Source organism: Mus musculus, chromosome 7 (genome assembly GCF_000001635.26).
Source record: "Mus musculus strain C57BL/6J chromosome 7, GRCm38.p6 C57BL/6J".
Classification (NCBI taxonomy): Eukaryota; Metazoa; Chordata; class Mammalia; order Rodentia; family Muridae; genus Mus; species Mus musculus.
Window position 1 is genome coordinate 126,976,429 of NC_000073.6, and position 10,361 is coordinate 126,986,789.

Here is a 10,361-nt window from a genome sequence, read left to right on the forward strand (position 1 = left end):
TTTAAAAGCCGCTCTCTCCTTCTTCCGATGTTCTTAACGTCCCGGACAGAAGAGTAGGCTCCAGAAGCCAGGCGCAGCGGAGCTGCGGAGCCCGCTGCTGGAGACGTCAGCTCCTGCCCATCGGAAGGCCAGGTGTGCGTGAGCTGTGCCCAGGGGTGTCCCGCACCCCGGCGCCCTGCGGGCTCTAACAGCTGGGATTGCCCGGGGGAACTGGGCCCAGGGCTCAGGTGGAGCGGCTGATGCCCGGAGCTGAAAGGTGAGACCACGCTGGTAAGGCTGGTACCAAGACCTTGCCCCTCCAGACCTGGGCCGAGACGACAAGGGGAGCCGCCAAGATGCCAGAGGAAAATATCTTCCTGTTCGTGCCTAACCTTATCGGTGAGTGCTGCCTGCGGCCCCAAAACCAGCGGGGTGGGGGTGGGGAGGGGCGCGAGAAACCCTAAGCTGGCTCCCCAATCACACCCTGTACCTCTCCCATCCCATCCCAAGGTTATGCCCGGATTGTCTTCGCCATCATTTCCTTCTACTTTATGCCCTGCTGCCCCTTCACGGCCTCCTCCTTCTATCTACTCAGCGGACTCCTAGACGCTTTCGATGGACACGCAGCTCGAGCCCTTAATCAAGGTGACAGAACTTTACCACCACCAGCACTAACTGGGGTCCCAACATCCTCTGTCCTTTCCCTGCTTTCTCAGAACCTCGTTGAGAGCTGCCTAGGATATAAGCTTGCTCTTGATGATTGATCTCTGTTTGGGATGGGTGTGGAAGACCTAGACCCTGCATAGCTGTGAGCATGGAATTCCATTCGGGTGTGGCATAATGGCTCATGCTTGTAATGCCAGCACTGATAAGGTAGGTAGATTGCTCCAAGTCAGAAGTCATATTGAGTACCACGTGAGCCAGGACTACACAGTAAAATCCTGCAAAAATAAGTGATTGGGGCTGAAGGCTAAGTTTGTTCTCAGAGGTTAAGACTGCTTACTGCTGCCTGGCGGTGGTGGCGCACGCCTTTAATCCCAGCACTTGGGAGGCAGAGGCAGGCAGATTTCTGAGTTTGAGGCCAGCCTGGTCTACAAAGTGAGTTCCAGGACAGCCAGGGCTATACAGAGAAACCCTGTCTCAAAAACAAACAAACAAAGCAAACAAAACAAACAACAACAACAAAACCGAAAGAATGCTTACTGTTCTTCTAGAGGACCTAGATTTGATTCCCAGAACCAACATGATGGCTTACAACCACCAGTTCCAAGGAATCAATGTCCTCTTCAGGCTATATATATATATGTGTGTGTGTGTGTGTGTGTATATATATATATATACGCTGATAGACACTGAGACCATAGAAGATAAATAAACTTTTAAAAATGTAAGTAAATAACAAAGTTCCATTCAACAGGTGTTTACTAGGTAGTTGCTAGGCACAAACATTCGGGATTCTGGAAGAGAGGTTGGTGCCCGGTGGGAGGAAAGCAGATGATGTTTGGAGCTCTGACTTAATTTTGTAATCGAGTTCCCCAGACCCACTTCTAAAATTGCCTCTGAGACTTTGGGTCTGCTTGCCTTTCTTTGGGGCCTGGTTTTGGGTTAGAGGAGTTGAAGATAGAGTTTCCCCATTCCAATACCTCTTTCTTGCCATAGCCCCATGCCTTCTCATTTCTTGTCCTCATAACCCATGCCCTTCTGGCCTCACCATCTTTCCTTCTCTGGCAGTAGATGGTAGGCACTTTCAAACTCCTTTTATTGTCAGCCTGGAGTGATAGGCCAGAGCGGGTACCTGTCACAGGTCCACTATGCCAAACAGTCCCTTTCCACTTAGTAGTCATCATTTTTCAGGAACCCGGTTTGGGGCCATGCTCGACATGCTGACGGACCGTTGCGCCACCATGTGTCTCTTGGTCAACCTGGCCCTGCTCTACCCACGAGCCACCCTTCTCTTCCAGCTCAGCATGAGCTTGGACGTGGCCAGTCACTGGCTGCATCTGCACAGGTTTGTTTGCTTTGATTGATGCTTGGGGTGCTGGTGAGTGGAAGGCATTACAGTGGGGCGGGGACTGGGATGGCTTCAGGCTTGTGGGTGGTTTCTTTTTCCTCTCTCCTTGAGACAGTAGACCAAGGCTTGCTTAGAATTTAGTATGTGCTCATGTAGGCCTCAAATTCATGACAGTCTTCCTACGTCAGCCTCCTGACTCCTGAAGTTATAGGCATATCCCTGCATGCCGCTGTCCTTAAGCCCCTGGGTAATCCCTGTGTCTCTGAGTGGGCTTGTCATTTTTATAGGTGGTGTGAGCAATTTCTAGCATGGGCCTGGCTGAATAATTTAGGGTTCCAAATGGGGGAAGACGTATGGGTGCTTTGTATAGGGCATTCAGTCCTGGCTCTGCCTCACCTAGGGAACTGTATGATTTTGCACAAGATATAATTTTCAGCTTCACACCAGTTCCTCCGCTCAGTGAACGCTCATGAAGTCCCATGCTTTTCTCCCCAAGTTCTGTGGTGCGAGGCAGTGAGAGTCACAAGATGATCGACCTGTCTGGGAACCCTGTGCTTCGGATCTACTATACCTCTAGGGTAAGCACTTCCTGCCCCTCCTCAACTTGATCTGAAAACAGGAAGTCTGAGGCTGAACCCTGGCCAGGAGAGATGCTATACAGCCATCTGAGCAGGAGTGGTCCATGGAGGATAATTGGTGGGACATCATCATGGCAGCAGTGACAGTGAAGCCCCAAGAGAGAGAGGGCGAAGGGGGTGGGTGGAGTCAGAGAGAGACCAAAGAAATATGCAGTATAGTGCAGTGTGCAGCTGGCTGTGAGGCGCTCTCCTGTCTGGCAGAAGTCCCTGTGGGTTACAGTAGGGACATGGCCCTACGTCTTAGGCAGCCTTATATTGTGTGCAGCCTGCTCTGTTCACCCTGTGTGCTGGAAATGAACTCTTCTACTGCCTCCTGTATCTCTTCAATTTCTCCGAGGGACCACTAGGTAAGAAGTGGGGGTGGGGGTGGGGTTCCGCCCTGCCCTGCCCTGCCCTGCCCTGCCCTGGGGGAGAGAGAGGCCTCCCTCTCACACCCCTCCATCCCCTGCTTTCCATCTTTCTTCCTGCCTCCCTGTAGTCGGCTCTGTGGGCCTTTTCCGGATGGGCCTCTGGGTCACAGCTCCCATCGCGCTGCTCAAGTCCGTCATTAGTGTCATCCACCTCATCACGGCTGCAAGAAACATGGCTGCCCTGGATGCAGCAGACCGCGCCAAGAAGAAATGATCCTCTCCCATCCCCAGCTGTCCACCTGCCCTGGGTATCTACTGTACCACGTGACTCCTCTCCTCCTAAGAGGTCCCAGTGTCATGTCTTTCTCATGTGTTCTCTAACCTGCTGGGATTAGGGGTCACCTTCTGTTTGGTGTTGTCACTATCTCTTTAATCCTGATGATTAGACCCAACCTGTGACCCCAAGGACCTGGCACTGCCAAGCAGGAAGGGTGCTCAGGAGGCCCTGCCCATCCAGCTGGTGCTCCGGGAGGCCTGACTGAAGACTGGGTGTTGCCACACATCCTGCTGCCTCAGTCCTGGGGTCTGGAGTGAGACTTTGGGGACATGTGAGGGCAAAGGAGTCAGACTGATGTCATTGGACCTGGGGTACCAGGCTGGGGAGGGAAGGGGCCAGCTAGATCCTTCCCTGAGGCCAGCTCCTCTCTCCTGTCCTGCTCTGGAAACCTCCACAATAAAGGGGGGCCCCTTCAGTCTTTTTGGATGTGTTTACTTTGAGACACTCTTAGATGATGGCCCAGGGTCCATGGGAGCTGGATTAGAATCCACCTGGATGCTTTCCCAAAGGTGGCTGGCTCCTCCCTGTCGTTCCAGTGATCTCGAGAGGCTTTGTGGCTCCTCAGGTTCACAGGCATTGTCTCTGCCCACCTGCTTTATGTCCCTAGCTGGCCACTTTTGATTGTAACCTTGATATTTTCTACCCTCATGAGAATGTGAGCTTCATGAGAGCAGACTTATGTCTTTCTTGTCTCTGCCTAGAGTGAAAACTAGCCTGGCATGTGGTAGCTGCTTAATAAATATTCATGGGAAGATGGATGGTTTTCTCAGAGCATGGTCCTTAGGCTGAGAGTGTGTAGTGTGTGTGTGTGTGTGTGTGTGTGTGTGTGTGTGTGTGTGTGTGTGTGTCTGTGTCTGTGTCTGTGTCTGTGTCTTGGTCAACCTGACCCTGCTATACCCTGTAGCCACACACACATCCACACACACATGCATGCTTGGACGCACACATGCACACACACCCCGCACACCACACACCTTGCTTCCTGGAACTCCTGGTCCTACTTTGGCCTTTTTCACAGTCTACCACCATACCAACTTAAGGGTTAGTGTACACTGTGTACTGACTTAAGGGTTAGTGTACACTGTATACCAACTGAAAGGTTTTTTTTTTTTTTTTGGACTTTTCATTGCTTTTTAAAAAATGATTTATTATTTTAGTACATTGGTGTTTTGCTTGCATGTCCCTGTAAAAGTATTGGATCCCCTGGAACTAGAGTTATAGACAGTTGAGACCCGCCATGTGGGTGCTGGGAACTATACCGCGTCCTGTGAAAGAACCAAGTGCTTTTAACTACTTAGCCAACTCTAGCCCCAAGGCTTTTTATTTTTATTTATTTTTGAGATGGTATCACCACCCACACTGGCCTTGAGTCCCAAAGTGGTGTGCTTCTGCCTCCTGAGTGCTGGGATATGCCACCATATGAATTTTGGTTTTGGTTTTGGTTTTGGTTTGGTTTGGTTTGGTTTGGTTTTGAGACAGCATTCCTATATTACTCTTTCTAGGCTCAAATGAGCCGACCATGGGACCATGGGGACAGGTCACTACCTTGCACCAGCTTTCTTTTTCTGGGATTAAAGGTGTGCGTCAGCACCAGCTTGCACAAGCTTTCTTTATTCTGGCTTTTGAGACCCGGGCTGTCTCAACCGCTCTAGGGAGCAGAGGATGACCATGAACTGATCTTCCTGCTTCCGGCTCCCTTGTGCTAAGACTACAGTAGGTGCCAGCAAACTCAGCGCTCCTTCATTTTGAAGTGCATTGGGCTGCAGCGCTAGACCCCCATTGTTGGCGTTGTTGGCAGACAGGATTTGTTCCATCCTCATAATGACTTGGCTGTTTCACACAACTTGTGTTTGGGAAAGCTGGCATTCAGGTGCAATGTTGGGCTTTGGGGAGATAGGATCTTACTATATAGCCCAGGCTGGCCTCAAACTCAAGACCTTCCTGCCTCAGATCTTTGAATGCTGGGTGTGTGCCACTGCACCCAGTAGGATGAGGTGCTGATATTTTAAGAAGATAGCTGGTGAGGACAGGGAGGGAAGTTACTGCTCTTGGCAGAACAAACAGCCCACAGAGGCAGGGGTCCAGAGAGCACCCAGGCAATTACGAGAGATTGAAATAGATCTTGATCCATGTGTCTGGAACACTAAGTGCTGGGGTGTAGGAGCTGGTGAAAGCTGAGGTACCAGCAGCCAGCTGGGCAGCCTAAGGAGCTCAGTAGGGCTTTAGACCTCTATTTCCTTATGGCTATCGCTTAAAAGTGCTTCTTTTTTTGGGGGGTGGGGGTGGGTTTCAAGATAGGGTTTCTCTGTGTAGCCCTGGCTATCCTGGAACTCACTTTGTAGACCAGGCTGGCCTCTAATTTAGAAATCTGCCTGCTTCTGCCTCCCGAGTGCTGGGATTAAAGGCGTGTGCTACCACGCCCGGCTAAAAGTGCTTCTTATCAAAGAACATTATCTTATCTCCTGGGCATGTTCCTCTGTCAGATGACTGTCTATTGCTGTGCTTGTCTGGAGGCAAATAATTAGAGGAAGCCAGTTTGGCTCCAAAGTCCATCCTCTTTGCTGTTTCATGTCAGTAAATTTCTAGAACATGAAGTGCCCTCTATTCCTAATGTAACTAGGTCCTGCCATGACCTAAAGATACTGCTGGCAACTCTTCTTCCTCCTGTTTGGGGAGGCATGTGCAGAATACATGTAGGAGGCCTGAGGTATTTGTATGTGACCCACACAAAACTGATCTCATTTCTGATGGCGACCCCCTGCCTGGTCTGTCCCTGTGGAGGTGGGAGGGTGGGTGAGGAGGCCCTAAGGGCTTTTCTGGAAGTAGCCATCACTCCCACCAAATGGATCTTCTGAGCGTTCAAGCCAAGGTGTCCTCTGCTGTCCTTGCTCTCACAGTCCTGACCGACTCTAGGGCCCTGGCTGTGATCATTTATGGTGATACCAGCAGCATCCCTATAAAGGAGTGCAGCTAGCTATGTATGATCTTCACAGGGGGGATGGGGAAGGAGAGAGTGGATGCTTTGGAGAATGTTGCACCTGAGGGAGGGCCTGAAGCCTGAAAGGGTAACCCTGCATGAGAGGCATGTGCACAGAAGGGCCTCTGTGTCCCTTGAGGTTGAGTTTCAAGTCAGCGTGGGACCTTTGGTCCACCATTTGGTGGTTGGACTCCACTCCTGGAAGAGCCTGCAGGGTGCAAGACATGCCTTTACAGCCTAGCACCCACGGGCCTTTGACCTGGAGGCAGGAGGAAGTCTGGAATTTGGTCCTGGACAGATCTTGGGTTCCATTTTGGGGGTGTGCCCTCAAACCCATCCCCCACAGGTACAGAAGGATGGTTGTAATAATTTCCTAGAAATCAGCTATGTTCATTCTGGTAAAATGCAAGACACGGCAGCAGTTCATCCATGTCTTGGGAAGGGCGGGAGATGGACATCCCCAGCTGACTGTCCCTTTGGGCGCTCTCTAATCTCCTCTGTTTCATGCTGCAGTTAAAAGTGACCCTGGGTGTGGGAGGGCTAGCTCAGCTGCTAGAAGCCCTTGCTGTTCTTACAGAGGATCAGAGTTTCAGTCCTGGCAGCTCACAACCACCAGTAACTCCAACTGGAAGGAATCCAGGTTGTTCCTCGGCGCCTGCACAGGGATGTACATAAATAAAAGGATTTCAACCTGGCGTGGTGGTGCATGTCTTTAGTCCTAGAGATTGGGAGGTAGAGGCCAGCAGATCTCTGAGTTTAAGGCCAACGTTCTCTACATAGTGAACTTCAGGACATCCAGAACTACATAAAGAGACCCTGTCTCAAAAAGCCAAAATAGAACTTTCCTGTGTGGCTGTGGCTGTCCTGTCCTGCAACAAACTATAGATGAGGCTGGACCAGTCTTTGCTGCATACAGTTTAGAGTGATTTCCCTACCGCCTGGGACTGTAAACCCTATGGAGTACACACAGTACTCGGGTCAGGCTCGTGAAGCTGTCAGAACACCCAGCACCCGTCTTGCATGGCACACATTCCTCTCCGCTACTGTCTGTCTGTCATGGTTTACCTGTGGTTTATCCTGGTTTACCTCTGCCATTTTCCATCTAGGATGCAGGCTGGTGGAGTAACTTGTGTGTGGGATATTACTGGTCATACTTTTATATGGAAAGAGAGAAGAGAGTTTAGTGGTTACGTTAAGTCCCCAGCATTTCATTGGCTATAACAAATCTGGAAGAGAACCCAGGGATCCGCTGAGGCAGTAAGGCTAGAGAGGTGGAGTCTGAAGCCAGTGGTACTGGCTGAGAATGTAGGTAGGAGAAAAGGGGGTGTGGGTGGGGGGTAAGGGGACGCTGCCCTGAGAGCTATGTAGGAGAGACATCACTGGTCAATGGTGAGGCAAAAAGAAAACTAGAGTGTGTGGTCATGGGAGCCCAGTGTGGAAAGAGGTGACCTGTCAAATGACAGGCAAGGCCAGACAGGAGCAGGCTCAACTGAATAGGCAGGGAGACATACTATGACGGTCTGAAAAGCCAACGAGGTGTGAGCAATGGGAGCTAAGACTGCAGAGGACTCTGGAGAGATCTGGCTGTGAAGAACAAGAGAAAGGTAAAGTCAGGAATGGTATAGGAGTCGGGGAACTCTTGGGACAGACGAAGACTCTGGTGTCCTGCCCTAGTACTTCCCACCCTATTCCCTAGAGGCAAGGCCTCTCATTGAGTCTACAGCCACAGTTTTTGGCTAGGCCAGCTGGCCAGCAAGCCCCGAGATCTGTCCCTAGCTCCCCAGTGTTGTGCTTATATCCTTACAACCTGGCCATAGTTGTTGCCTTTTGAAATTTTGTTTGTTTGTTGTTTTGTTGTTGTTTTTTCGAGACAGGGTTTCTCTGTGTAGTCTTGGCTGTCCTGGAACTCACTCTGTAGACCAGGCTGGCCTCGAACTCAGAGATCCACCTGCCTCTGCCTCCCAAGTGTTGAAATTTTTAAAAGATGAATTTTTTATGTGCATTGGCATTTTCACTACATGTATGTCAATGTGAGGGTGTCAGATCCCCTGGAACTGGAGTTATAGAGAGCTGCCGTGTGGGTGCTGGTAATTGATCCTGGGTCCTTTGGAAGAACAGCCGGTGCACTTAACCACTGAGCCATCTCTTCAGCCCCCACAGCTGCCTTTTTATGTGGGTACTCAGATCCGCATGCTCTTTAACAGGGAATGAGTCTTACCTGTTTGTTTTTATAGAGTTGGAGGAATTTATAGACTGGGGCCTCAAAGAGAGGAAGACAGAGGCAGATGGGCTTCGCAATCAGCTCTCAGGACAAGATGGGTGGGATTGGGGCCCAAGGTGAGAAATCCTTGATGGGCACAGTGGTGGGGACAGCCAGTTCAGCGGCTCAGTGTGTTGATCTGCTGCTGGGAAGGAGAGAGCCTTCCTGCCCGCTCTGCTTCTATTTTTTTCAAAGAGGTGAGAAAAAGTGGGCAGGGGAGGAGGAGGGTGTAAAGAGGAGGCTTGAGCAGTTGTTCTGGAGAGGGAGGATCTCAGAGAAGACAGGGGGAGCACGGCTCCCTGGAGATTGTGGCTGAAGTCTAAAAGGAGACTGGTCACATGCTGGGGTCTCCTCCAACAACTAGCAGCTGCACTTTGGCGTGACAGAGGGAAGGAGGAGCTGATGGACAAATGCCACATGCCATGATCCTAACGCTGCACGGGGAGGCTGGAGGGCTGAGTTCATGGGCAGATCCTGTCTCAAAAGAGGTGGGGGCGGGGGGGAAGGGGTAGGGAGGGCAGAGAGAGAAGGGAGTGAGAGAAAGGAAGAAGAGGCAAGAAAAGAAAACCAAATGCCAGGGTATAATTCAGTGGTGGGGCACCTTGCTGTGAGGACCTTGGGTTCCATCCCTAACCCAGGGCAGTGGGGAGTGGGCATGGGGGAGACATCTAGCGGTGGGGAATCACCGGTTTTGAGTCATTTGTAGGGACAAAGCCCAGGATCCAAGTTAGGCAGTGAACAAGTTGTCCGTGGTGGTGTGGTTATTGTCCAAGGACAGCCGTAGGAGCCAGTAGCTGAGACCTGAACAGCCACCAAGTACAATCTTACTTGGTCCCAGAGGCCCTTGGTAATACACAGCATTTAGTAGGCAGCAGGGACAAGTTGAGGAGCTGTAAATTAATTGGTTCTCTTGAGGAAAGACTTGGGAAGGTCTAGGTAGGGACTCACACCAAGCCAGAATGTGAGTTGTGAGTTAATATGGGCAGACCCTTGGCCTTATGTTCAGGCTTTAGAAGAGACACCAACCATACAAATACAGCTCAAAAGCACTCAGGAAGGAAAAGGAACAAAAACATCACCTACCTTGCTTATCTGGGGTAGCATGGGCCCATTTCAGGGGAGGTGATAGGAGGGACTGAGTCAGTTGCCTTCATAGACACACAGGGAACTTTCTCCATTTTCTCTCCCCACCCCAGGATCATTTTACTTCCACAGTGGTGATGGGGCAGGCCTAAAGCTCCACTTGGCCTAGAACCCAGTACCCTATCCCCCACTGGTGTTTCCAAGCTGACTGAGCTTACGTCGGCTACCAAGTAAAGAAGACCTTTTACAAGTTCCGGGGCAGATAGGAAAGAGGCACCCCAGTGCTCCTTAAGAGCCCAGACCGGAAGCTGCAGAGTGTGCTCGAAATCCTGCTGCCCCTGGCAGGGTCCTCTTCCCTAGAGGAGGCAAGCACAGCCGTGCCCAGGGCAGGCCTGGCACACCTGCTGGTACTGCAGGCTGCTGGTGAGGCCGGCAGGTGGTGCCAAAGGAGAGTCTCCCATGGTAGGCGGAGCAGGCTCTGCAGCCTGAGGTGACTCCTCGACTAGGTGGCCAGGATTCATGGAAAAAACAGCTGCGAGCCACAGAGCCAATGCAAGGGCGGGAGTGCTCTCAGGTGCTCTGCCTACCCAGGGGCTAAGGAGGTGCAGTCTAAGCTGCGGGCTTGAAAGACTCTGGGTTCTGTGCTTATCACTGTGGCTTTGAGATACTTTTCTCCCTGTTTCCTTGGAGACCAAAGTAGTCTCATAATTTTACCAAGATTTGAGG

The 10,361-nt window shown here is 51.2% G+C and overlaps 1 protein-coding gene across 3 annotated transcripts; it reads left to right on the forward strand.

Moving 5' to 3' along the window:
* The first annotated feature begins 29 nt into the window (after positions 1–29).
* Cdipt (CDP-diacylglycerol--inositol 3-phosphatidyltransferase (phosphatidylinositol synthase)) lies at positions 30–4,071 on the forward strand. Of its 3 annotated transcripts, none has more exons than NM_001379260.1 (6): positions 30–378; positions 490–624; positions 1,834–1,987; positions 2,487–2,568; positions 2,873–2,975; positions 3,107–4,071. In NM_001379260.1, the coding sequence occupies exons 1-6, from the start codon at positions 336–338 to the stop codon at positions 3,250–3,252; spliced, it is 663 nt and encodes a 220-aa protein (NP_001366189.1). In that variant the 5' UTR covers positions 30–335; the 3' UTR covers positions 3,253–4,071. The 3 variants fall into 3 exon arrangements, with proteins under 3 accessions (NP_001366189.1, NP_001334585.1, NP_080914.1); NM_001347656.2 differs by having other exon boundaries at positions 2,877–2,975; NM_026638.4 differs by having other exon boundaries at positions 2,894–2,975.
* Positions 4,072–10,361: the final 6,290 nt, after the last annotated feature.